Raw genomic sequence first — 26,914 nt, 5'->3', positions numbered from 1 at the left:
TGACGCTGTGCAGTGGGAAGCGTGATTAGATCAGGAAGACAGCCGGCTCTACTCTCCTTCCCCCCACCCTTTCCTAACACCGTGCCCCAGTCTGTCCCTTGCAAGGACAACACGCAGGTGCTTGCCGATTTGGAAAGAAGAGGTGCTCTTGTTGAAGGGCCGGCACCTTGTGGTCTCAGGAAGTCGTGGGTGGGAGCACCTGAGCCAGCCACGAGGCCCCTCAGGGAGCCGGCAGTGCTGGGGCCCGAGCCTGGTCGTCAGGGGCAGCGGGAGACACGTTGCAGGGTAGGTGCTGGTGCAATACTGCAGGAAGTCGACCCTGACCAGTTTTGCAATAGGCCTTGCTGAGGATGATCCCAACCCCCTGTCTACACTTATTTCATTGGCTGTGCAGCGTAAATCTGCAACTCTTTATTTAAATTATTTTAGTAACAGTTTTTGAATTTGCATTAAACCCATGTCACCCATAAACTTAAAAATGCATACGAAGCGCTGAATTTCTGTTTGGGGGAAAATCGAGGCAAAAGCTTTAACTTGCGAGAAATGCCGACATTTACTGTCTGCCTCAGGTCTGTAGTGATACCACTGACCACGTAAAACCTAGGGCAGCCCCAGCACCTGCTTTGTCCCCGTTTCAAGCCCCCGTCCTTGGGGACGGTGAACAGACCCATGTAGCTGCGGAAGCTGCTTTCCTACCTTCCGAAGAATGCCTTCTCATCTGGAGCAGACTCCTGCTCTCCTCGGTTAACCGCCTGTTCTCAAAACCAACCTTCATCGTGTACCTCACAGATGAGGTGATCGCGGTTCATGCTCCCAAATGCAGAACCTCTCACACCACCGGACAAAAATCTGTTATTTCCAGTAGTGGTTCTTTTTCTTTTCTTCCCACCCGTTTCATGGAATCAAAGTCCAGTTTGGAAGTTGATTCTGTCAAAGGTGAACCCCTGACAAAACTGTTTATGTCGTGGGAAACCCAGTGAAAGAATTCAACATCGATGATAAAATTATCTGTTTTGTGGGATAATGTGAATAATGGTTGGTGGAGCTCAGCTTGGTGGTAACTGTGTGTGTGTGTGTGTGTGTGTGTGTGTGTGTGTGTGCATTCTTACTAAATCCAGATCCCTCCAGAGTAGAAATGCATTGCCCTTGGAACTGATCATGATATACCCATTATTTATAAATGTGTCTAAAAAGCTGAATATTCATCAATCAAAATAGAAGCCATAGATATCAAATTTACAAACAGTTTATGCGTACATGGATTATGTGAACTACAAATATGTGGTGACAAAGCTGACATTGACTTTTTAAATGACTTCAGCTTGGTAGCATCTACTTTCTCTTTACTGCCAATCATCCATCAGATTTTGGGAAAGCTTGAGCCTTTGAGAAATTACTCTGTAAACCAACCTGTGTCCTACAGCAAAGATGAACTTTTCTGTAAACAAGGCTTTAAACGTTGATTGCATTTGTTCTAAAGAAGTCAGAAATCTTTACTGTAAGTATTCAACCAGTAGGGCTCCAAAACAACAACAAAACCTTCAAGTTTTGAATCTTTTACTTGTTGTGTTATAATTATAGAAAACAAAGCTTGTCGACAGGAAGGAATTGAAATTTACCCTTACAGAAGCAAGGAGAGAATAAGGCGAATTCCATGATAGGAGCTCACCAAATGCTCATTTGAAGTTTACAGGCAATTTTATGAAAAATATTTAAGTCTTAAAGATCCTGAAAAAATATATTAAGAGTGAAACATATTAGGAACGGAGAAGGGTAAGAAATTAATTAGAGCACTGTAAATAATTATTCTGTTCACGTTCTCATTTTACTTTCATATGTTCAATATAAAGAGGTTTTTAAAAATGTATTACTATAATATACATGGACATGTTAATTTTGTTTCTGGAAAGTTTTTTTTTTAATTTTTAAAAATAGTTTTTGAAAAGACTATTTTAGAATTTCCCAGTTTCATATGACCAAATTGTCGATCGATAAATAAATGTTTTAGAAAAGCACGTAGCTTTAACCGTTTTAAGCATCCTACTCTCCAGAGCCCTGGTGTGAATGAGAAATTACAAGGTCCCCATCCTGGGTGCTGTTTTCAAGGGCAGGGGCTTAAACCCCAAGCAGGACGTCCACATCTTAGGTCCTGCGCAACCTCACTTTACAATTACCGTCTTCCCTGTCTCCTGGGCCCCTTGACTTCTCCACCATCAGGCATCTGAGATTTGTGGAGACCAAGGCAGCCCACGGAGCGCCCGTCACTCACATCCAAACCTGCCGCTCCTGCCGTTCTCTCCATCTGGGCAAAGGCGTCTCCATCCCCCCATGTCCCCGAGACCAATGTGGGTGCCGTCCCTTCCCCTCTGCGCCCCCCCATTCAGTCGGCAGCTGACCGGGGAAACCTTCCCTGCAGCCCACGTGCTGAATCGCCGTCCCCAGCCTCCCTTGTTGGTTGCCATGATTACTCTCTTCCTCCACATCCCAGCTTCGCCCGGCCACCAAAATGACCTGAAACATAAGTCGCATCCCCCGCTCCGCCGCAGAGGAGGTCCCCATGGCCGGAGGCCTGTCCACCCGCGCAGGCGCCCTGCTGGTCTCAGGACTCTGCCAGCCCTGCCCTCTGCCTGGAGAGCCTTCCCCGGCCTGCTCACGGCCGCCCCCTGCTGGTCATCCGGGTCCCTGCGTGAAGGCACCTGGGGGGGTCCCTAATTGGGCCGCGCACCCACCGCTTGCTGCGCCCTTCCCATCAGGCCCCTGCACAGACCCTGACAGTGTCCCCTTGTTCGTCGGCTGCCTGACCCCCCAGCTGGAGTGAAGAGGAGACGCGTGCTGACCTCTGCTCGTCTTCCTTCGGTGCCCACAGAGAGGGGCCCGGCAGGCCCTCAAGAGGCCCCGCTGGATGAATGGGTGCGTGGAAACCATTCCCACCCTTCCCCGTCACAGAAGAGGAGCCTCCCGTGGGGCTAACGTGACCGTGACCGGGCTGTCAGAACACATCTGCTGGTTCTGCCGCAGCCCCCTCCCTCCCTCCCGCTGGGCCCCCCACGGCGCACATCCCCTGCCTTCCTCGTGGCCCAAGGAGCCGCAGCCGGGGCCTGGCCCACCCGCGGCCCAGCGAGCAGCCGCCACGCACGCGAACGCCTCCTTCCGGGTATCTGCTTGTGTGGGAGTCAAATGATCTTGTTGGTGAAGGAACCACGTCTGCTTTTGTTTTTAATTGTGAGGGAAAGAACCCTGCGTTTCAGCCACGGGAGCTGCAGAAAGAAGACGTCACACTCGGGGGCTTGGGGACAGCCGGGCCCTAATGCCCTGAACCTGGTCCAGCCCAGCTGCAGCGGCCTCTCCTCGGGCCCACAGGTCAGCCCCCCTCAAAGGCCCAGGCGGCTCGGCTCTGCTTCTCCACCTGCCCGGCCTCCCCGTCGCTCCCACCGTGCCCCGCCATCCACCCGGCTTGCCCTCCTCCGCCCCCCCCCCCCGCCCCGAGTGTCGTGGCCTCCGCTGTCACGTTTCCTCTGGACCTTGGGCCTCACCCCTCCTCCCTCCACAGTCGCCCCCCACGTGAACACACCCCCACCCTCAACCTCCCTTCCGACCCAACTCCAGACCATAACCACAACGGCCCGTGGGCAGGGTCCACCAGAAGATTCCGCAGTCCCCTGAATTCAGCCTGGCCAAGGAAGCACATCAGCAACGCGGCAAGGCCAGCAGGACGTTCCCCGCAGAGTCAGGGTGAGGCTCGATGAGTCGATTTACCAGGACCTCGAGCGCTTATCCGACTTCACAGGAGCTCAGCATGTCACTGTGTCATGCCCCGAGCTAAAGTCATCTTTATCCCCAGGCTGCTCTCCTCTTGCTCCCTGCCTCAGCCAGTGGCTGCTGTCACCTCCCACCAGTCTCTTCTAAGCTGGAAATCCCAAGCGCTCTGACGCCCCCTCGTCCCCCTCATCCGACTGGTCACCATTCTCCTGGATCCTACCCTTGAAATCCCTCTCAAGTCCCTCCCCCCGTCGCCCGGCTTGGTCGCCTGCTTGGACCAGCACATCTCTAATTCTGACGTGCCTAGAACCAGCCAGGACTCCTGGGGGTGGGCCTGGACGAGGCCGGTGCCCCCAGGCCCCAACTGAGGCAGCTGCGGCCGACACTGTGCAAGTGGCTGGTGACAGGGTCCCCCAACGGTGCTATAGTTTCCTTGTTGCTAAAGCAAGTACCGTGCAAGGGTTGGCTTAAATGATGAGAACTGATCAGCTCCCGGTTTTGGGGGTAGGAGAGATCCAAATCAAGGCGGCATCAAGGTGATGCTTTCTTCCCCACGACTGGCCTTCTGGGCTGGTCCTGGGCTCCTCTGTCACGTGGCCGTGCACAGGGCCGCTCCTCCTGGCCACGCCGTTCTCTTTTGGGTTCCTCTCATGGTCAGCTTCTTGTTTGCTGTGGCTTTATCTAAACTTCAGTCCACTTACGAAGGACCCTAATAGCAGGATTAAATCCCGTCCTGGCTGGGCTGGGCCACGCCTTGACTGACGTCACCTCATCAAGGGGTCCTCCTTCCCCTGAGCTCACCCCCACAGGAGGGGATTACGTTTAAAAGCATGGTAGCTTCACGCCACCATGGCAACAGTCTTCTGATGATGGGCTGCCGGTATTGCCTATTGAAACTTTAGTGGCAGCTCATTGCTCAGAGCCAAGGTTTTAAACTGTGGCCTACATAAAACCCAGCACAGATTTCAGCCCTGTGGAGTGGGGCCCCGGAGCTGACATTTTTCCGTAGTGCACCCAAGTGATTCTAATTGTGCAGATCTTTGATAAAAAATACACCTTTAGTTGCAGCCCTTCTCCTTCACAGGCCCTCGCAGGGCTTCTCATGTGGCTCCATCTTCCAGCCTCCCCCTCTCTGCTTCCTTCACACACGAGAAGGTCCACTGACCTTCCATGAGCTGTCTGGCCAAGAAGACACGCCTGAGCTTCTCTCCAGCCTCTGCCCTCTGCGTGTCTGCCCTCTGCTCCTTCATTCTGAGGCCAGCTCAGCACTTGGTATCGGGGAAGGCGCGCTCGACTTCCCCGGAGCTGAACCTCTGGTTGGCACTTGGCAGTTGGCCGTCCTTTCACGTGTCCTGCAGCTGGGATGAGCTGCTTTCAGGCCGGGCAGGACCCTCGTAGCTCTGCGTTCCCCAGGACCTACCAGGCCCCCGACGCAGAGTCGTCACCCACTGAAGTATATTAAAAAGCCATCAAGTGGAACAAAGAAAATAATAGAAAAAATGCAACAACAACAGAAAAAGCCATCTAGTGAAATGAAAAGGCAGAATGCTAATCAAACTAGGAGCTGATGGTTTTTGGAGGGAGTAAAACCAAAAGTGACTCTGTTGGAAATAAACTATTTTGATCATGTCAGTTCTGGAGCTCCCACTTCCTCGCGCTTAGCTTATCCACCATGGCTCTTGGCACTTGGTAAGGGCAGAACAAATACCGTTAGGTACAAATTGTTAATATTCAACATAGATTTAGTGACTGTTCTAAGCATTATTCTTGTACTGCTTGTGTCTGTGCTTGCCAGAAAGCTTGTGTGAGCCCTTTGAGAGCCAGTGGGAGATACTGCGTTCGTTATCAGCCTGGCGATGAAAGCGCTGCTCTAAAGGGAGCTCAGAGGAGGGACAGGTCTTAAAGTCGGCCAAGTTCAGCGCCCTCTGCTGGCTGTACCGGGCAAATCACCTGCCGCTCCACTGCACACTTAGAAACCGCAGGAAGGTCATACATACAGGAAATACATACATACATACAGGAAATGTCCTTCATCTACTCAAGGGTGCCTGCCTCTTCCTAGATCATTTAGCATTTGAACAGGAGGGTTATCAGATTAGTGCACGTGAGAACAGATGTTTCAACTAGGAATTCTGCATCTCTGGAGTTTCAGTAAACCCATTAATTCTTCCCAGTTTTACTATGCAATTCATTCAAACACATGAAAAGTATTGTGGCAGTGTTTAATAACAGGATGTTTTAAAGGGACGCATGCGCAGAGCTTCCTGTCCTGGAAGGGTCGTTGCAGCGTGGAGAGGGGGTTGGATCGTTTTGTTTTGTTTTTTTAAAGATTTATTTTTATTTATTCCTGTCCCCTTCCCCCTCCCCCGCCCCCCCCACCATTGTCTGCTCTCTGTGTCCATTCGCTGTGTGTTCTTTTTTTTTTTTTTTTTAAAGATTTATTTATTTATTTAATTCCCCCCCTCCCCCGGTTGTCTGTTCTTGGTGTCTATTTGCTGCGTCTTGTTTCTTTGTCCGCTTCTGTTGTCGTCAGCGGCATGGGAAGTGTGGGCGGCGCCATTCCTGGGCAGGCTGCAATTTCTTTCGCGCTGGGTGGCTCTCCTTACGGGGTGCACTCCTTGCATGTGGGGCTCCCCTACGCGGGGGACACCCCTGCGGGGCGCGGCACTCCTTGCGCGCATCAGCACTGCGCATGGGCCAGTTCCACACGGGTCAAGGAGGCCCGGGGTTTGAACCGCGGACCTCCCATGTGGTAGACGGACGCCCTAACCACTGGGCCAAGTCCGCTTCCCTCGCTGTGTGTTCTTCTGTGTCCACTTGCATTCTTCTCACGCAGCACCAGGAAACTGTGTCACTTTTTTTGTTGCGTCATCTTGCTGTGCCATCTCTCTTGTGTGCAGTGCCATTCCTGGGCAGGCTGCTCTTTTTTCGCATGGGGCGGCTCTCCTTACAGGGCGCACTCCTTGTGCATGGGGCTTCCCTATGCGGCGGACACGCCTGCGTGGCACGGCACTCCTTGCGTGCAGCAGCACTGCGCATGGGGCAGCTCATCACACAGCCCAGGAGGCTCTGGGTACTGAACCCTGGACCTCCTATATGGTAGGCAGACACTCTATCAGTTGAGCCACATCCACTTCCAGGGGTTGGATGTTTGGCTCCAGTAGTCCTGGGTTTGAATCCTGGCTCCTGCACTTCCTAAGACCTGGCCAGATCCTTACTTCATGGAGCCTCAGCCTGTCGGCCTCCCAGGCTGTGTGGGGACAAGAGCCGTGTGTCGGATTTAGTATGCGGGAGGAGCTCTTTTGTGTGTACATGTGTATAAATGTGAAATGTGTTCTTTGGAAACAAAAGGGAGGAAAGAAGCGAAGGTGTTGATTGTCACTCTCGTGGTTGTTCGGCCAATTATTGCAATTGCTCCTAAGGGTTTCCTTTTAAAGGTGCTGGAAGAATGGTTAGAATTCTCCCACCCCTTCAGGCGTCCTCTCTTATCGTGCTTGCATCCATTGTGGAGGGACCAAGGAGCAAGTGCTTTTCGACCTTGGATCGAAAATTGGGTCCTTTTGCGTCACCGGGGGAGGCTTATGGGAGGAAAGGAGCGGGTGTCCGAGGCTGACCTTGATGGGGTTCAGTGTTGGGGAATAGCGGGGAGTGTGGGGGGTGGAGGGTAAGTCAGCCTTACCACGCCCCGCTTGCAATCTCATCAGCAGGGACCACCGCCCACATTTACTGGGCAGCCAGCAGACCTGCGGCAGGTGCTTCTAGCACTCCTCCCTGATGATCTAAGGTGCCTGGCAAAAGGGGGTACAGGTGAGGTCCGGGAGGCCTGCCCACTGCCCTCCTGCCTAAAGGAGGCTTTTTCCATGTGGGAGCACTTGGCAGCCCAGGACCCAGCCGTGCACACCCTCACCTTCCCTTCTGCAGGAGCCCGCCCACTGCTGGCAGAAGTGAGCTGAGCCAGGCGCCTGCGCCCCCGGCTCACCAGGAGCACGACCAGGTGCAAGGGCAGGCGGAAGCTGCTAGAACTAGGCGGCGCGTGTGGGGGCTGCGCAGAGTGGGGACCCTCGGCGTGGCAGGCAGGGACGCCTGCCTTCCTAGCCCTGGGTCCTTCTGCGGGGGCTGCCAGGGCAGAGGGAGAGGGGCCAGACAAGCATTCGAGAAGGATGATCTGGCCAGGGGGCAGGGTTTGGCGGGGAAGTGGGGTTAGCAGGGAAGGTGCAGGCAGATTGCGGAGGAACCAGAGTGCCAGGCTCAGCCACCGAAGCCGACTGCTGGGAGGTAGGGGCAGCTGGTCTGGAGCCAGGCTGGAGCCCAGCTGCGCCCGTCCTGACCAGCGGCCATCGCCCAGCAGAGCTTGCCCGAGCCTCGGGCCGTTCTCTGCGTGGACCAGGTAGTCTGGTGCCTCTGGTGTTGTGCTGTTCAGGCAGACGTAACTGAACAACAGGCTAAGTCTTTGGCTCAGGGGAAGCATTCCCAGGAGGTCAGTTCTTACCATCCTTACCATTTTAGTGCCTTGGTGGAAACTTTGGGGGAATGGGCTCCGAGCCGTGCACATGGGCAAATCCACATGTCCCACCATCCGACTGTGTGGCCTCGGGCAGATGAGCTCTCTGAGCCTCCAGGTCTTCAGCTGCCGCTGAATTAATACCTCTCCAGGTTGCTGCGATGTAGAATAGAAACTGCCCTTGTGTTCCATGGAGTGCAGTAAGATGTTCAACGAGTTAGGGTGCCGTTGGTGTGAGCTGGCAGCCCAGAGGAGTGGGGTGCAGGCTTCTTCGAGGTCCCTGAAGCCGCCTCTTGGAATCTTAGGTCATGGCATTTTCAGAGGTTCTCCCTGGGCTCCTGGCTTGACGCCCCCATCTCTCCACACCCCAGCAAAAGAAAAGCCAGCTCCAAGGGTGGGATGGTCTATGCCGGTGCTAGCCGCCCGATCTTAAGGTGGATTGTTTTCCCAGTGCAGTGACCTATCGTGCCAGCCTTGGTATCAAGGCGTCTATCCCCAACTCAGACAGACGAAACACTGTGCAGCAGGATGCCCCGCCGCTCACCCCAGCCCCAGCCCACGCTGTTTTCCCCTGGGGGGCCCCGTCTTCCACGCGTCTCCCGCGGCCTGGCCGTGGGTGGCCCCTGAGCCTGCCCCTGCCTCTTGCAGGTCTGCCATGGAGCCCCTCTGCCCGCTCCTCGTCGCGGGCTTTAGCTTGCCGCTTGCCAGAGCTCTCGGGGGCAACGGGACCACCGCGCCCGACGGCAACGGAACCACCACCCCAGGTAAGGACACACCTGCACAGCCCCACCTGCCCAAGCTGCCCCTCCCGCTGCCACCTGCTGAACCCTTGGGGCCCCTCCTGTGTCCAGTGAAGGGGCGACAAAGATGAGTAAGGCAGGAGAAGAAAGGCACGGCTGCCTTTGAAAGCCCCGTGCCTGGAGGGACAGTCGGGCAGAGCTGCTGGGGGGTCAGCGGCCCCCTGCGGCAAATGTCAGCGTCCTGGAGGCAGCACGTGGAAGCTCTGACCTGGAACACATGGTGGACGGAGGGCAGGGCAGTCAAGATCCCACCTTCCTTCTGCAGGACTGGCTCAGACCAGCCCCAGGTCGACGTCGACGCTACGTCGGGGACGTTGAAACCCTGACGTGAGGGTAGATGATACTGAGAAATGATCACTAGTGTTTTAGGAGAGATACTGGTATAGTGTTAGGTTTATTTAAAACAATAGGAGGCCTTATGCTTGAGAGCCGTGCATGGAAGTATTTATGAATGAAATATCAGATGTCTGGGATTTGCCAGAAAAAAAATGAGGTGGGGAATGGGAGTAGGTAGGGCATCGGTGAGCAAACTGACTTCGTGCTGATAAGAAAGTTGCGGGGTAGATACCTCCAAGTTCATTGTTCTCTTCCCTTCCTTTTTTGCATTTTGAAAGTTAGAAAAGGAAAAGTTTTGTTTTGTCGTAAGATTTTGGAAATGGATGGTGGTTGTGGAATCATGGCATTGGGAATATAATTAACACCACTGAATCGTATACTTGGAAGTGGTTTAAAATGGGAAATTTTATGTTGCATAGATGTAACCATAATAAAATTTTTTTAAAAATTTAAAAAGGAAAAATGGTACACTGATATGCTACACCATGGATGAATGCCAGAAGCATGCTAAGTGAGAGAAGCCAGACACCAAGGCCACGACTGTACGATTCCATTTATATGTCCCAAAAGCAAATCCTTCGAGATGGAAAGCCCATTAGCGCAGGTCGGGGGCTGGAGGCGGGAATGGGAGTGACTGCAAATGGGCACGTGGGATCTTATCGGGTTAATGGAAATGTTGGAAAATTGGATGATGGTGATGGCAGTCACTGAATTGTACTAATCATTAAAATGAATGAATTGGATGGTATGTAAATTACACCTCAAAAAAAGACATAAATGCAAAGTTAAAAAATTTAAAAAGGAGGCGGAGAAGAAGAAGGAAAACGAGTGAATGTTCTAGAATCCCACCAGCCAGTGAAATCCCGTCTCTCCCACTTAGTGGCTGGGGGCCCTGGGCAGGTCCCCGTGCCTGTCGGGACCCGTGTCACCGTTTGTGAAGTGGAGATGACAACAGCGCCGCTCTTGGCAATGCCTAAAGGACTGGAAGAGGCTCCCCGGAAGGCATCCGCGTCGGCCGCGCTGCCGTTGGCTGGCGCGTAAGCCCCGGTGGCTCGCCACCCCCGCCGGCCTCTCGCTGCCCTGGGACGGTGTCCTCAGTCGCCCTCGTTGTCTCCTTGCACAGGCGCCCGGCACCGCGGAGCCCGTCGGGGTGAGGTCAGGATCCCCAGAGCGCCGGCGCGGACCTCGGGGCGGCCGTGATACCTGCCCTGGCAGACTGCGCGGCCCCTCTGGGGCTGCGGCCCCTGCCCGTGGCCAGGTAGGAGGCGCCCACACCGGCCAGGGCTGTCCCTGGCCCTGCAGAGGGGCCTTGCGGCCAGTCCCCTCCACCCCGCCGCCAGCGCTTCCCTCTTTATCCCCCTGCCCTCCTGCTCACGGAACCCGAGGTCCCCCGACGGGCCCGTCACCTTGAGGCTTGGAAAACGAGCGTGATCAGCCTGCCTCCGGGAACGGCCCTGGCCGGGAGGTTAGGGCCGCTCGGCCTGGGGTCCTGGGCTCCGTCCCACATCCCCCACACGCACTCTGGGCCCACAGGCTGCCCACTAGGAGTGCAGTGCTCGGTACCCACCCACCTTCTGCCCCGAGCAGCAGCCTCCCCGTGCTGGACCCCCCCGAAAATCTGAAACCAGATGTCCCCAGCGGGCACAAGCTGCATTCATCACGCTGGCCTCGCTGCAAGCCCGGCCCTCCGGCTGTGCGGGCCCCCCCCCCCTCCCCGGGCCTTGGAACTTTCCGGACCGTCCCAAGGATGGAGCCTCCCTGGCCAGGGTGGAGAGGAGCCGGACCGGTGCCCACCCCGCAGGAAGGGCACCCTGGGACACCTGGCTGACCCCTGTGTCTGCTCGTCCATGAGCTGGGACGAGGCCAGAGGACCCTGCGGCTCGTCGGGGCTGGGGGCTGGCGCATGCCCGGGCCTGCCGGTGTGCCCTGAAACAGAACGATGGGCTAACGAGACTGCCCTGCAGTCGGCTGCCCTCCCAGGGCGAGGGGCCGTGGTGTCCACGTCCACCAGAACCAAGGGGAAGCTCCAGCCCGGCTGTGCTCGGCGCCCCCTGCTGGTCACGCAGCAGAGTGACAGTGAGGCCCCCCCAGGCCTCCCTCCCACCCAAAGTGCAGACAGCGCCTCCGGCCAGAGCTTTAGAAGGAACCTGACCCTGGAGCCTGCTTTGACGCCTCATCTGTTGCCCGAGAAAGAAGTGTGAAGTGTCATTTGGGAGTACAACAATCTGTCACCACAAAGCCCACATAACAGGAAATGGTTTTGTTTGTTCACTGAACAAAATGTGTAAAACAATGGCCAAGAGGCGCTCTTTTATGCAAGGAATTGAAGGTAAGTGTAACAGTGTGTAACAGAGTGTTGGTATCCATATTACACGAAGAGTTCCTAAAAATCGTTAAGATAAAAGACAACACAATAGGAAAATGGGCAAGGAATATGAACAGGTGAAATACAACTCTTTAGCAATTAGGGAAATGCAAATTGAAGTGATTTATTGTTGTTTTGCCTGTCAGGCTAAGGAGTGCTAACGCTCAGGGGAAATGGGCCTCATCGAACTCTGTAGAAGAGGTGGACCTTGGGACCTTTGGGGATGGCAATTTGACAGTTTCTGTTAAAAGGTTTAAGATGTGTGCACTTTGACACAGAACTGCCACTTGTAAGCAGGATCCTGCAGAAATATTGATAAGATCAAAAGGATATATAGAGGGAGCAGCTGTGGCTCAAGCACTGAGTGCCTGCCTCCCACATGGGAGGTCCCAGGTTCGGTTCCCGGTACCTCCTAGAGAGAAACAAAAACAACAACAAGCAAAACAAATGAACAAACAAACAAAAAAACAACTCAGGGGAGCTGACGTGGCTCAGTGGTTGAGAGCCAGCTTCCCACATACGAGGTCCTGGTACCTAAAAAAAAAAAGGAAAAAGGATATATAGATATAGACAACTCTTAATAAAACCCCAATATGATCTGGCAAAACGGTAGAGACCATGGATTCCAGAGGGAAACTAAGAAGACCCCGCTTCTCCACGTCCACTGGCGTGAATACGCAAACACCGCACGAACCGTCCACGGCTTTCTAACTCCACATCAACAGGTCGGCTGCCCCTTGGACCATCCAGGCAAAATGCTTGGCAGTGCCTGGCACAGACGACTGAACGAGAGCTCTCTGCATCCGTTAGTCCAACAGGACAGTCACTCAAGATGCAGAATTGTGGGTAAAAGCAAGAAAAACTGGAAACTCAATGTCCCCAAAGTGTCCTCCTCCAAGCAGCCACTGAGCGGAGCTTGGAAGTCAGATGGCTGGGTGAGAAAGGCGGGTGGCGGCACGGCCCCGTGGCGTGCGTCACGGGTTTGCTTCACAGGTAACACCGCTGTCCAGGGACGTATCTCTCCAAGTTAGGATTAGTGTCATGTTTTCTTCTTTATTGGTGGTGCATAAAATTAGGAGCTCTTCTTAGAAGCCCCGGCGGCTCGGGTGAGAGAGCAGGGTGACTCCATTGGTTTAGCGGGCCTGGATGGTTAGGGACATACAATTACAGAAAAAACCACCGAGCTTTTCACCGTGATGAACTCTGGGAAAGGGAACGGGGTGACTCGTGCACGCTTAGGCTCTGACAAACCGCCTCTGTCCCCATGTTGCATATACAGATGAGAACAAGCAAAAATGTCCACCGAGATGCAGGCAAGCAAGGAAGTACAGGGCCGCCCAGTGCCCCTGCCCTGGAAGCAGCTTCCAGGGTCCAGGGGACAATGGGGTCCTCCAGGCCCCCCACCCCCACCCCGAGCACAGCCTGTCTCCCTGGGCCCCCACTTTCCTTCCTCCTCTCCTCTCCCAGCCCTTCCCTCCCCCACAGACCCCCCAGGCCAGCACGTCTGCCCTGGAGGGCGGAGGAGGTGGGGGCCAGAGAAGCTCTAACTCAAGGCCTTAGAGCCCCTTCAGGGCCGCGGCAGCGATGCAGGGGCTTTTCCCAGGAACAGAGGGGCTTTTCCCATGCATGCCCGCCGGGCTTTGGGCCTCGGCTGGGCAGTCGGTCAGGGATACAGCCGCCCCAAGCTGACCACCTGGGTCCTTCCGCCCAGGGGAGGGTCCCTGCTGCTCCCACTCACCCTGACGTGCTGAGCCCTGTCAACGCAGAATGAAAATGGAACGTGACTCTGGAATTCCCTCCGAGAGGCCAGCCCAACTCCCGGCCCCAGCACAGGGGTGCCCCGGGGACACGCCCCGGCCTGCACAGGTCTCTCCCCAGCCCTCAGTCGTTCATGGATTTTTATTTAAGTTGAATGGCTTATCAAAATGTAAAACTGGGAGCATTTTTGAATTAAGATACAGATGCCTGCTGTTGAATAATTGGAAAAGCTAGGCCCCGCGGCCCCCCTTCCCCCTGGGCCCCAAAGGGCTGGAGCTGAGAGGCGACCACCCTGGCCGCCGGGGCGTGGGCTCCCCAGGTCCCCAAGCCCCACCAGGCGGGGGACGGGCCTGCCTGACTGGGGGCCCTCGGGTCTGGCCCCGTCTTCTGCCTGCAGAGCTGACGAATGGCAGAAGCCCCGAGTGGGGATTCCGGGGGCGCCGGGATCGGCCCTCCTGCCGTGGCACAGCCCCTCGCTCGTGGGACGCCAGGCCCCAGGAGAGGGGGTGCCGGGAGCGTGCTGAAGCCTTTTGCTCCAGGCGGGTGAAGGGGAGGCTGGACCCCAACCCCCCTGACGGGGCCTCTGCGCAGCTGCCTTCAGCCGGGGTCTGGGGTCTGGGGCCCCCATTCCTTGCCTCCTTCTGGGACCAGCAGACCCGGCGAACCCCTGGGCAGGTGACACCCTCAGCAGGGTCCCCCGAGCCCTCGGGACACGAGTCGGGCAGTGTAGTCACTGTAAGGCAGAAGCTGAACCACGGCCTGGCTTCTGGGTCAGTGCAGAAGTCGGGGTTCACATGACAACGCCCTGGGGGAGAGCAGCGGGGGGCAGTGGGCCCAGCCTCCTCCTCCAGGAAGGCATGTGGGCAGCAGGGTGGGGCTGGCTTCCACTCTGACCCTGGGGTCAGGGCGTTTCCCCACCACCAGGGCTGGAGTTTGCTCCGGTGCCCTTGGGGGGTGTGGATTTGGGGGTGCATTGAGGGAGTCGGGGGTGGTGCTGCAGGGGGAGATGGTGGCCAGGTCTGTTTCCCCAGGAACTGCGCAGAAGGTGGGCAGCTCCCGGGACCCGGGGGGGCAGTAACCAGGTGGGGGGGAGGCGAGGGCACTGCCTGCAGTGAGGGGTCTGGTGGCCCAGCCCTGGCAGCCTGCAGAGCGGCCCACACGGCAGGCGCCCCTGCCCGGCACTGGGGCCCCGGGCGCGTTTTCTCACCCATCACTCTTAGAAGCAGGTGCCCTGAGCACTTACAGCGTGCAGAGTCAATGTGGGGCCCTGCAGGCAGGGGGACAACGGGACCCAGGCCTGCCCCAGGGAGGGTGAAGCAAAGGGAGACGCTGGCCGCAGGGTGCAGAACACACAGGGGGAGCTGCAGGGCGTTCCCGAGGGACGAGGCTGGTGCTCCGGAGAAGCACGGGGCACCCACGGGGTGGGGGTGGGGAGAAGCGCTTGGTTCTCCAAGGAACGCCAAGGGACAGGAGACCCCCTGTGGCCTCTGAGGGGCTGCCACCAAAATGGGGATGAAGAGCATCTCCCAGGGGCGTGCTGACTGCAGACACAGTGAGGTTTGTGCTTTGGGGTACACAGAACCCCCCTCGAGTCCACAGGAGGAAGCTGAGCGGGCTCCCTGGAGGAGGGGGCCTTTGGGGAGGCAGGGGCAGCATCGCAGGCTTGGGAAGAGTGGGTGAGTCTGAGGCCCGAGAGCTCCAGGGCCCGGCTGAATTGGGCCCCCCAGGAAAGGGCCTGCGCCTGGCGGTTGTGTGAAGATGGAGCTGGAAGGAGGGCGGGCCTGGCGACTGGCTTTCCCCAGGGTGGAGGTCAGGGGGCAAGCCCCTCGACCCCGGTGGAGGTGGAGGTGGGGAGCTCACGGCCCCAGGAGTCGGGGTCCCTGTGTGTCCAGGCCCCCAAGGCCTTGTGAACCCAGGAGCCCCCCTCGCAGGCCCGAGCGCCTGCCTGAGGCCCCGAGCCCCGCGCTGACCCCAGGGGGCCCGGCCAACCCCAGGGTGACCTGGACAGAGCATAGAGGGCCCCGCGCTTCCCCACGCCCCAAGACAGGGAGAGGCGGGCGCCGTGGGGACCCGGGGACACGGGCCACTGGCCGGGGCAGGCCACGGGGAGGGGCCGGGGGCTCGTCCCGATGAGCGGTCACTGCCCCTGCGCCTCACAGACCTCGGCATTGATGACGACCCCAAAAGCTGCTCTTTTGTCACATCACAGGGCTTTGTGGACATGATGGACCATGACTGCAGATCTGCTTACAGACTGTAGAGTGGGGTTCTGATGTCCAGGAGGAAGGGCTAAGCAGGGGGGATTGCTTTGCAGCCTGTCAAGTGTAGCTCTGATGTCTGGGAAGAAGAGCCGGTGGGGGTGGGGGGCTGCTTTGTAAACTGTAGAGTGGGGTTCCGGTGTCAGGAAGAACTGATGAGAGCGGGGGCAACTTCACCAACTGTAAAGTGTTAAGCCTCAGGGAAGAAGGGCTGATGAGGGGCAGCTACCTTGCACACTAGAAAGTCCAGCCTGGGTTGGGGACCTCACCTTGTCCAGACCCCACCCTCCTGCAGGCCTGAGCTGCGCCTTCCCGGCTCGGGCCACCAAGGGGGACAGGCCCTGCCTTTGCCTCCGCAGGCCCCCCGGAGCGCCCCGACACCGGCGCCCAGCCCCTGCTCGCCTGGCTGCTGCTGCCGCTGCTGCTGCTGCTGCTGGCGCTGGCGCTCGCCGCCTACTTCTTCAGGTAGGAGTGTCCCGCGCCGCCGCGCCCCGGGGCGGGGAGGAAGCTGGGCCGCCGCGCGGGCGTGGGCTCATGCAGCCGCCGCGCCGGGGGCCTCGGGGGACGTGGCTCAGCCATGAGCAGCAGGAAGAGCGTGTCCCGGCTCAGCTGGTGGGTACCCCTGGGCCGGGGGGCTCTGGGGAGTACCCCTGGCGGGGGGCTCCGGGCTCCTCGCAGCCCGGACAGGCTGACACCTAACGAGACTTGTCCCTAAGGTTCAGGAAGCAGAGGAAAGCCGTGGTGAGCGCCAACGACAAGAAGATGCCGAACGGGATCTTGGAGGAGCAAGGTACGGAAGCGCAGGGGGCGCGGCGGGGGGGGGGGCGCCTTTAGAGGCCCCCGTAACGTTGTAAAGGAAATCCGAATTTCTCCCGGCTTGGCCCGTTCCATCTCCCTTTACCTGGCTGGATGCTGCCACTTAGCGACAGCCGGAGAGTCTCAGGATGTAACATTTGGCTTCAAGGGTCATTCTTCTCTAGGATCTGAAACTGAAGCGGGAGACATTTTAGTTTGTGGTTTTTTTGGAGAGCCTGTTCATATCCTGTTGTTTGCATAGGGTTTCGACACGTATTTTTTTCTATTAAGTTCTTTAAAATCAGTCCAAGATCCAAAGATGAGGCAGTCCAGTTCAAAATCTAAAGCACTTGACTAAAATCCAGTTTTAGGATCCAAGAAGGGACTGCCTCCTGCCAAGGTCTTTCCCAGTTAGGCGGACGGTCCGGTTGGGACGTTTCCAACTTTTCTTTTAGATGCTAAGTTCAGTGACTAGCTTGTCAATGCTACTTACAAAAGGCACTTTTTCCGCCTTTCTCACGCGTTGAGATGGCCAAGAAAGCTGTGGACAGCAGACACACTTTGAAAAATACTGAGCTGCACCAGTGACTACAACTTCCTGTAGCCGGCTGCTCACTGATGGTTTGAAGAGCAAACGTGCTGCCGGCTTCAAATGAAATCTCAGAACCCACCCTAAGATTAAGAGGCAGGCAGCGACAAAGGCCCTGGCCCCAACGCAGGCCCACAGCTCTGTCCAGGTGGGCTGCCAGCGACCCTCGTCCCGTAATGGTCCACCCCAAGTGCCCCCTGCTGTCCCCGTGTGCTTAGGGCCGCCTCCGCCTGGCAGGCAAGACAGGAGGGCACAGCCGCTGAGCCGGTGAGTCCCAGCCATGCGCTCCCGTCCCAGGGCTGCCTGCTGGAGCAGCGGGAATCCGGGGGGTCCCTTGGCTGAGTTTCTGAAGACTCGGCAGGTAGGAACAGGTCCATCTGCAAACGTGGAAACAGAATGAACATGTAGGCTTTGACCCAAAGAGCAGATCTTTCCCCAAGGGAACAGCGCCCGCGGGTGATTTCTTGCCCCTCGCCCTGAATTTATGGAAGCAGTGTGTCAGGAACTCCTGTGGTGCCCCTCCTTCTCCTTTTCAAGGCCACCCCGCCCCCCATCCCAGAACAAGGAGGGTCTTAATTTCCCTGGTTGCTTCTCAGATCTGAGCAACCAGGACAATGTGTGACAAAGAAGAGTAGGCCACGGGTGTCCCAGCCATCCCCAGTCTTGCTCTGAGCTTTCAGCCAGAAACCTCTGATTGGCTCTTCTCTAATTCCAAAACCGAACTGGAGCCTGAAGCTGCCTGAAATCCTTCGTGGAAGAGCAGGGGCTGGAGAGCAGGGGGGACAGAGGCGGGCAGGGCCAGCTGGGGGCCCAGGGGCCTGGGGGTGGCACGGGCAGGAGCTGGGGTAGGAGGGACACGTCATTCAGCAAGGACGCAGCCGCGCTGGAAGGGGCAGCCCCTCCGCGGCCCTGCCTGGCCCCGGGCTGCGTGATTCAGCAGGGCCGCCCCTCCTGCCTCCGTGCCTCTTCCAGGAGGCATGCTGCTTGCCTGTCTGGTCACTGAATCAGCCGTCGGGGCCCTTGGTCCATGGTCCCGTGTCGCTTGGCCCCACAGAGCAACAGAGAGTGATGCTGCTCAGCAGGTCCCCCTCGGGGCCCAGGAAGTACTTCCCCATCCCCGTGGGGCACCTGGAGGAGGAGATCCGGGCCCGCTCAGCCGACGACTGCAAGCACTTCCGCGAGGAGTTCAATGTGAGTTGGGGGAGGGTGCCCCTCTCTCCTGGGGCAGAGGAGATCCATGAAACACGACGCCGGCAGGTCAGCAAAACTGATCCCAAAGCTCGGATCCCCGGCGTCAGTACCACGCTGTCCCGGGAATGGGCGCCCGGGGATCCCCGCTGGCCCCGGCAATGGCCCTTCGCGGGGGCTCGTGCCCGTTTATTAAGGGGGGCGGTCGGGTCAGGCGCCCCAGCTCAGGTGCTCCGCGTGCCCTGTTTTGAAATCAGCCGCAGTAGAGACCCGCCTCTGGGATCACGCGGGAAACCGGCCAGAGCTTCGAGCCCTGCGAGGGTGTCGGGTGGAAAGCAGTGGGGCCCGCGGGGTGCCCCAGAGGCTGCCGAGAGCGGGGGGGTGAGCCCCGTCTTCCAGTCACCCCTGGCATCTGGTAAAGAGCTGGGGACCGCCCTGGGGGCTCGCTCGATGGCTCTCCAAGTCCCAGCCGGAGCCCAGGTTCCTACCCGCTTTCCTCCTGCCCTGCCGTTCTGCAGACAGAGCCGGTAACAGCCAGCAGGGCGGGTGTGGCCAGCTCTGCAGGTGCCCCCAGAAACCCCCACGTCCAGCTGCACATCCGTACACCCGCCTTTCTGGGGCCAAGTCTGTACTTCACATCCCGGCGTGACTCTCTCCCATCCAGGCCCCGGGCAGGGCCCCCGGGGGTGCATGCTTGGTTGCATTTCGTTCTGTGCGTCCATCCTTCAGTCCATGGCCACGTGCCAAGTGTTGAGCTTACAGAGGGAGGACGGGGCTCCCCGCAGGAGAACGGATGTGCTCGGCATGGCATCGGCCCCGGGCGCCTGAGCTGGCCCTTCTGACCCGGGGCTCATCGTCTTCCGGGAACTGGGCATGGGGCCGGGGCCTGCCTCGCGGCTTAGACATGAGGGTCGGGCGGTGGACTTGGGAAGCAGCCGTGTGTCATGCGATTCTTAGAGCTGAGGGTGGCGCTGAGGGTGGCGCCAGACGTGGCGCCTCACACAGACGCACCCTGGGAGGGCACGGAGCGGGGGGATGACAGCGGGTTTAAACCGGGTTTGCTCCGTCTTCAGCGCAAGGCTCATCGGCCTCTATCTCGCTTCCTTTTCTTTGTTTCCAAGTGTGTCCCCCTTCCTTAAGAAATTAGGTCACACTGGGGAGGCACCAAGCAGCGTTGTTTCACAATCTCTGCGCCTGACAGCAGAAGCCTGAGTTCTCCGTTTTCAAAATAGACCTCTCCGAGCTGCATCTGGACGGCTCCCTTCCGCCCTCCTTGGCCCGTTTCCTCTTGTGCTTTTCTTCTCCGTGTGGAGACCGGCAGTGCTTGCTGACGGAGGGCTCTGAGTCAGAAGGTCTCAAAAGCCAAGGAAACTCCCACTGAGCCGGGCTGGGGCTAGGGCGAGGCGAGTGCGGCACTCACCTCAGGTGCAAACTTTGAGGAGGCATCGAAGAACTCAGTAGTCAGGATTGCTGTTTTAAGGCAACATTCAAAATATCAAACTTGACGCAAACAGGGGAGTGGATGTGGCTCAAGCAGTTGAGCACCCGCCTCCCACACAGAAGATCCTGGGTTTGGTTCCCGGTACCTCCTGAAAAAAACAAAAACAAACGATAAACTCAACTCAAGGGAGCCAGTGTGGCTCAGTGGTTGAGCACCAGCTTCCCACACACAAGGTCGCAGGTTCGATCTCTGGCCTCCAGTGCATCGAAAAAGTAAAATGAATTGACACCAACAACCCATGGCAAACAAAGCAGCAGGATCTGTCTTACTGATTTTTCCTGCCTCATCAGACTCCAATGTGAGTTGTCACCGCACAGTTTCCGACCCTGTCTTTATTTAAAAGTTTGATATTTGGGTTGTTGTGGAGTTTTTTTGTATCCATCTTGATTTTTTTAAAAATACGTTTCTTTAAAATATTATTTATCTTGATGACAGAGTTTGGGGGCACCCCTTTAAATTTTGCACCCCAGGCGAGCGCCTCTCTCTCCTCACCCTCGTCCTGGTGTTCCCACACTCTGGGGAGAGCAGCCAAGTCCTCTCTGCCTGGAGAAGGACAGGTTGGAGATACGTGAGAGTGTGAGAGCACTGGGCTCGGAGTCCAGGGGCGTGGATGCTGGGCGAACAGTCTCCTGCGCTCTTGTCCCCTGTTTGCTCCCTGTCTGAAGTGAGGGGCTGGCCGTGTCCTGAGGCCCCTTCCAGCACCTCATTTGCAGGGCGTCCATCTTCTAAGGGCCTTTGGAGGCCACCTCTCTTGGCCTCAGATGGACATCTGCTCGGGTCAGGCCGTCACACCCCTTCTTTCTCCTCACCCACCGTGTGCCCCGAGCCTCTTTCCCAGAAGCCACAAAAGAGACACAGCCGAGTCTCACAGGGTCACTGCAGACGCGACGGGGACTGATGCATTGCCAAGACAGAGTGTCGGGGGCCTGCCTCCACGTGGCTCTAAGGGGTTTGGCGCTGGGACGTCGGGTGGGGCGCTCACAGCCCGAGTGCCGGGCTCCCCCCACCGGGGTGCACGCCCAGGTCTGCTCTTAGCAGACTTGAGGGCTTGGGCAATTGACTTAGCTCCTTTGCCTCAGTTTCCCCATCTGCAAAACAGGGATCACCCCTTCCCCCACGGCTTTGTCATAACAGGTCAGAGGGACAGGTAGGCGACGGGCTTAGCCCGAGCTGCACCCAGCGGTGCCTGTCATTACTGTACTTCTGTGAGCGTGCGTTCTCTGCACGACCCCCCCGCCCCCCGGAGACCCTGCCCAGGCCACTCCCCGCGGTGGTGTCAAGCCCAGGGCTAGGCGTGGCCGTCCCAGCGCATGGACACGCCTGGTGCGGGGGTCCCCGGGCCGTGAGCCGACGAGCTGGCCGCCCTCGGCCTGGCCCCCGGGCCCTCCGGCTGCCGCAGCGCTCTGGGAGTGGGGAGCGAGAGGAACGTGGCGCGTGCGTCCGTTAAAAATGAAATCTCACCTCCAGCCCACTGGCCAGCCCTCCTCAGCCTGGCCACTTAACCGGACAGCCAGTCACAAGGTATCTGTTGACAGTGACACCTCGCAAGGCCCCAGCTGGGGGCTGCGGGGACAGTCGAGTCACCGAAGCCCCCTTCCTGGGCTTCTCAGGAAGGCCCTGGGTGGATGGACAGATGGGTGGACCAAGGGACAAGAAGCGTCAGGCTGGTTCGTGCTGATGACAGCCGTGTGCTCGGGCGGGGTCTGCAAAGGGTCACAGAGCATTTGTCCCCTCCCCTCCTTGGGGACATCACCGCCCCCCAGGCCCTGCAGGCCTCCAGCTATTCCTCGGACCCCAAAGCTGGAGGCATCTGGGCCAGGTCCACCCTCTCCACTTGGACCCCAGCATCTCCTCTGCTCACCCGAGGAGGCGGGGGGCTGACGTTTTTATTTCCAGAGCCAGGATCAAAAAGGCTTTTGAGCAAAGAAAAGGAGAAAGCTCTAGAATGTTCCACCGATGCTATGTGTGGGTTAGGGCAAGAGGACCAGCATGAAGGCTGCTCTGATAAGAAGCAGGAGCTCCAGGAGTTCCTGGCGAGGGGCCGGGGCTGAGCCGAGAGCCACCCAGCACCTCACCGAGGCCCCCCCACAGCTTGGGCTGCCCGGCAGAGCCTCTGCCTGTGACCCATGGTTTGGTGACCCCTAAGCAGGGCAAAGAGGGCACCCCGCGGTGAGCGCCCACCCAGGGGTGAAGTTCCCTGCCCCAGGAGAGGCAGGCTTGGGCCCCTCATGGGCAACAGGTCAGGCAGCCTGACACCCAGCGTAAGCAAAGTGGGGCAGGGTGTCCTGCCAGGCTGTGCTGGGAGGGGTGCTGGGAGGGGGTACTGGTACTGGGAGGACACTGAGAGCAGCGCTGGGAGGGAACACTGAGAGGGGGTTCTGGGAAAGGACACTGAGGGGCACTGGGGGGGACACAGGGGGCGCTGGGAGGGGACACTGAGAGGGGGCGTTGGGAGAGGACACTGAGAGGGGACACTGGGGGGACACTGAGGGGGCACTGGGAGGGGACACTAAGAGGGGCACTGGGAGGGGACATGGGGCACTGGGAGGGGACACTAAGAGGGGGCACTGGGGGGACACTGGGAGGGGGCGCTGGGCTGGGAGGCCCGCCCCGTCTGTCGGGACTTTGGACAGGACATAGCTCTTTCCCACTTGGAAAAGAGAGCCCCTCCCTGAGGTTCCAGGGACGGCTCTGGCCTATGGCAGAGCCACACCTAGCCCCTGCTACCTGCTGGCAGAGTGGCCCTGGACAGGTGTGCAACCTCCCGGGGCCTCGGCTTCCTCCAGCACACAATGGGTGCTCACATGGTCACCTCAGAGTTCTGGAAGCAGGAGCAGGTGCCTGGCCCCTGGCCCTCCCCCTGCACCTGGCCGTCCTGCGTGCTCTTTGGGGTGCCCCACCCCAACCACGTCAGCTTCTCGGCCAGGGCGGGGTCTGGGTCCAGAAGGCCCTTCCCCGCCGCGTGGGAAGAGGCGCCCTCCTGAGCACGGGCGACCCCGGGCCGAGCTGAGGAGGAGGACAGCGGGAACCGCGCACGGGTACCGGAGCAGCAAGAGCTAGGGGGCAGGACCCCATGGTCACAGCCGGCCTGCTGCTCTCCAGTCCCAGCGCCCTGGGGAGGGTCCTACCCCTCCACGACCTCGTCCAAAATGACCTGCTGGGGCAGGGCGCCGCTGCTAAGGCTCTCGCGGGCCCGCGACCTCCGGGGACCCTGCTGAAGGGCTTGTGCTGATTCAGCAGGTCTGGGGTGGGCCTGGGACTCCGCGTTCTTATCGAGCCCCCAGGCAGTGCCACGGAAGACACCCGAGGACGTTCTCCCTCCAGGGTCTCTGGACACCCCTCCAGGCAGCGCCAGGTCCCAGCGGCCCTGTCTGCCCCCTCCCCACGAGCTGCGGGGGAGGGGGACGTGCCTTCTCACCCTGTTCAGGGCTCTGACGTTCTCAGCCTTTAAATATTGGGGGCACCTGCTCTGGGGAATGCAGGGGCGAGTGGGGGTGCAGGGGGCGCCCCTGCCTCCGCGCCCTGCGAGGCTGGCATAGGGACCACCATCTGCCCACTGGTCCCGGGAGACGGGCCCTGGAGGGAAGCTGGGGCCTGGTCTCCTTCCTGTCTGTGCCCTCCTCCTGGCTCAGGGTCCAGACCCAAAGGGCAGATGGGCCGGGGGCCGTGAGAGGCTGGCCCTTATTCTCGTAGCTCCCGCCCTGGGGGAAAGCTGATGCAAGCAGGGTCTGCATTCAGGTTGAGAGCTAACTCTATCTTCTCTTCCAGTCACTACCATCTGGACACATACAAGGAACTTTTGACCTGGCAAATAAAGAAGAAAACAGAGAAAAAAACAGATATCCCAACATCCTTCCCAGTAAGATTTTCATTTTTTGGACCATTCTGGGCATGGCTTTGCAGCTCCCGGGGCCGGGGGTGGCATTCCGGGTGCTCAAGATCCGGGCCCCCTGCCTCGGGGGGTCATGGCGCAGCACTGGCACCTGGCTCTTCCTGGGTGCCAGTCCCCCTCCTGTTTGTGGGTCTCACGTGAGGCCCGAGTTGCCGGCACCCCACGCCCCATAGAATGCAGGCCTGATCCCCAGTCTACGGTAGAAGTCGTAGAGTGAGAAACCTATGGGGGGTTGGCAGCTTTGTGGGAAGGCTTAGAGTCAGCCAATTTTACCCACCACAGCAAAGAGTGGCCATGGACTGGGGACGCGTGGGTCCAAGAGGTGGGCATGGCAGGGGAGCCCACCTTGGCCAGGCTCATCTCGGGGCACCTGCCTCAGCTTGGTGGGCTGGGCCCGGGGCAGCTTTCACGGCCTGCCCTGCTGCCAAGACAAGCTCTGCAGGCTCCCAGCCACCTTGGCGTCATCTAGCCCAGGTGGCTGAAGCCTCCTTCCCCAGCCCATCAGCTTTTCCTGTGGGACTATCAAATGGCAGCCCCTAAAGGGCTTCACCAAGTTCAGGTTTGCATCCTGAGCCCAGACCTTCCTGCATTCCACGGAGCCTCCCCTACTCAGGGCACAGGGTCGAGAAAGCTTGCCCGTGGAAAACAGGCTGCAGCCTATTAGCTCCTGGCTGCATTTTGGGGATTAGAATTGAGTCCATCTGCTCGGAAAGAAAAAGTAGCTATGGTCCGTTACATATGTTTGGTCTCCAAGTTTTCAGCATTTTCTGGAAATAACTCCCATTCTACATGCATGGCATTATACATGGTTTTTACAAAACCCACCATGAGACTATGACCCAATTAAACCTAGAGAAATTAATCAAATAGCCGTCATTCAACACATATTCACGGCGGCAGCCGAGAGGGGCTCAGGGAAAGCAGCCCCCGGACCCCTGAGCTGAGAGGGTGGCTCGGGCCAGCAGTGAGATTCGGGACACGTCTTAAAGGTAAAGTCAGTTGGCTTTGCTGCCACTTTGGATATGGAGTATCAGAGAAGGGGAGGTGCAAGCTTTGTGACTTGGCCACAGGAAGGGAAGGGAAGACAGTGGCAAGGGAAGGCTTGGGATCTTTGCAATAATTGGTGTCAAATGAAACTTGAGATACTCAGAAATTAATATCAAGCAATTGGCTCAATTTATCCATTGATGTACCAGATGACTATCTTGAGGACCTGCTAGTGCCAAGAAGTTTGCTAGGTCCTTTGTACTTTCTCCATCACTGCACCCTTTCTGGCCCAGAAGTAGCATTTGCATATTTGCCTTGCCAATTAAGAGGATTGACTCGGTGGGACCTCGCTGTGAGCGGCAGCAATGGCCGGGGTGGGGGTGACCGCTGTCCACCCCCACGGCCCAGAGGTGAGGAGCCTGGCTGCAGCGCGCGCCTCACCTGGTCACCGACACGCTTGACTTCCCTCTGCTCCTCCTGCAGCCCTCCCCCAAGCCGTGTTCTCTGCTCTGCAGCCCGTACTAGGAAATAATTTGGCCTTTCTTCCAAGCATAAAATTGCATTGTGATGCCAAGCCAGCTTTCTCAATTTCCCCAAAAAGTCTCCCCAGCCCCTCCCCGCCGTGGAACTTGAAAGTGCTGACAGTCACAAAGGGTTAAAGGGACCTGCCAGCACTGCCTGTGTGCCTCATCGTGCGAGACGCTGGGTTGACAGAAGGGGGACTGGCAGATGCCCGGCTGGGAGGCATCTGTTACTGGCATCAGGAGTGGGCAAGGCCGAGCGAAAGGGGTGACTGTGATTAAGCCGAGCGGCTGGCACAGGTGCCCTGGGCTGGCTGCCGGCCCAGGAGAGGGGTGGGCTGGGTCCTGGGGCTCTCAGGCCTGCTCCCCGGAGGCCGAGCTGCCCACCTATCCCTGCTCTCACTCAGGGTGGGGCTGAGGGCCAGGGGGAGGAGAGGCGCCCCTACCTGCCTTCCCAGCCTTGTCCAGCTGCCCCCAAGCCGAAGGCAGAGTTTCTCCAGACTTGCAGGGTGCACTGGGCTCTGTCAGGGGCGCCCATCTAGGGCCCCAAGGGCGGGGAGCCGGCGCCTTGGCGTGGCTCAGGCTGGACTTTTGCCTCAGACGGGCTCCACAGCTGGTGGCTAGAGAGGGTCGTGTTTTCCGGAAAACCGCCCAAGGCTGAGAAATTTCGGAAATAATGTTTCGAAAGTGATGTGTGACTTTTTAGAATAAAGAGACAGGAAGCTCTTAGAAACGGCGAGCTTCTAAATCTAACCAGAGGCTATTTTTTCCCTTTTGCTTTCCTATAGCTGTCTGCAGAGCACAAATTGTTCCAAATTATTTCCATCTAGCTTTGCATGTGTTCAGCAAAAGCTATTTCTGCCTCAGGGTTGTCAGTCCCTGGGCAGGAGGGCCGCACAGAGAATCTGCCCTGGCTTTAAGCTTGGGGTCTGACACCCCAAGGCCGGGACGGTCCCCGAGAGCCTGCTTTGCCGGACAGGACAGGCCTGGGCTGGCAATGGGGGACAGGAAATGACCGACAGGCATGAGTGGGGACCTGTGCCGGAGCCACAGTCCTCGGTGTGCAGTAAGAGGGAAGGGAGGCGGAGGTGAGGGCACGGAATTAAGTCAGCGATTAGCCCAACAAGTAGGAACTGAGCACCTGCTAGGGAGTGAGCGCAAACTGCCCCCACGCCGAGGCCGGGCAGCACCTCCTGTTTAGACCCCAGGACCGGCTTCCCCATCAGGCCACAGCATCGCGACCCAGGGCACTGGCAGGGGCCAATGAACATGTCCTCATTTATTTTAAAAATCAGAAGAAAAATAAACAACTGTAATCCCCAGCCTAGATTTCGTTCTCTGTTTGTAAAATTTTACATCATTTTCTTAGTTGTAAAAATTTAAAAATGAATGTATTTTAATGGGGAAAAGGGCCCACAAAAGTTCTCAGCGCAGCCCCAGTTGAAACTTCCCCAGGGCACACACACAAACGCACACACCTGGTCCACCTTCCCACCTGGGAACACCGCTCACGGAAGAGGCCAGAACCTTCCGAGCGGGAGGCCCCCCCATGCCCAGGCCGGGCCTGCGTGAGCCTGCCTCCCGTCCAGCCCTGGAGGCAGACCGGGGGGAGGGGGCCGCTGTCCCTGCACGCCAGTGTCCACTTGTCCCCAGAGTTACAGTGT

The 26,914-nt window shown here is 58.1% G+C and overlaps 1 protein-coding gene across 7 annotated transcripts in view; it reads left to right on the top strand.

Annotated features, from left to right (window-relative positions):
- PTPRE (protein tyrosine phosphatase receptor type E) overlaps positions 1 to 26,914 on the top strand; it is a 166,538-nt gene that overhangs the window by 112,177 nt on the left and 27,447 nt on the right. For 6 of the 7 annotated variants that reach the window (XM_058298138.2, XM_058298139.1, XM_058298141.2 and 3 more), the window contains 5 exons: positions 8,909 to 9,024; positions 16,137 to 16,242; positions 16,494 to 16,567; positions 18,216 to 18,352; positions 23,619 to 23,709. In XM_058298138.2, the coding sequence (XP_058154121.1) occupies positions 8,916 to 9,024; positions 16,137 to 16,242; positions 16,494 to 16,567; positions 18,216 to 18,352; positions 23,619 to 23,709 (517 nt within the window). In that variant the 5' untranslated portion in view covers positions 8,909 to 8,915. Of the gene's footprint in view, positions 1 to 8,908; positions 9,025 to 16,136; positions 16,243 to 16,275; positions 16,390 to 16,493; positions 16,568 to 18,215; positions 18,353 to 23,618; positions 23,710 to 26,914 lie in introns of those variants that run through there. The other variant, XM_058298142.1, reaches the window with a different exon arrangement.

The sequence above is a fragment of the Dasypus novemcinctus genome, chromosome 6 (genome assembly GCF_030445035.2).
Source record: "Dasypus novemcinctus isolate mDasNov1 chromosome 6, mDasNov1.1.hap2, whole genome shotgun sequence".
NCBI classification, from domain to species: domain Eukaryota; kingdom Metazoa; phylum Chordata; class Mammalia; order Cingulata; family Dasypodidae; genus Dasypus; species Dasypus novemcinctus.
The sequence above is the reverse complement of the archived record's forward strand: the minus strand, read 5'-3'. Positions and strand labels throughout refer to the sequence as shown.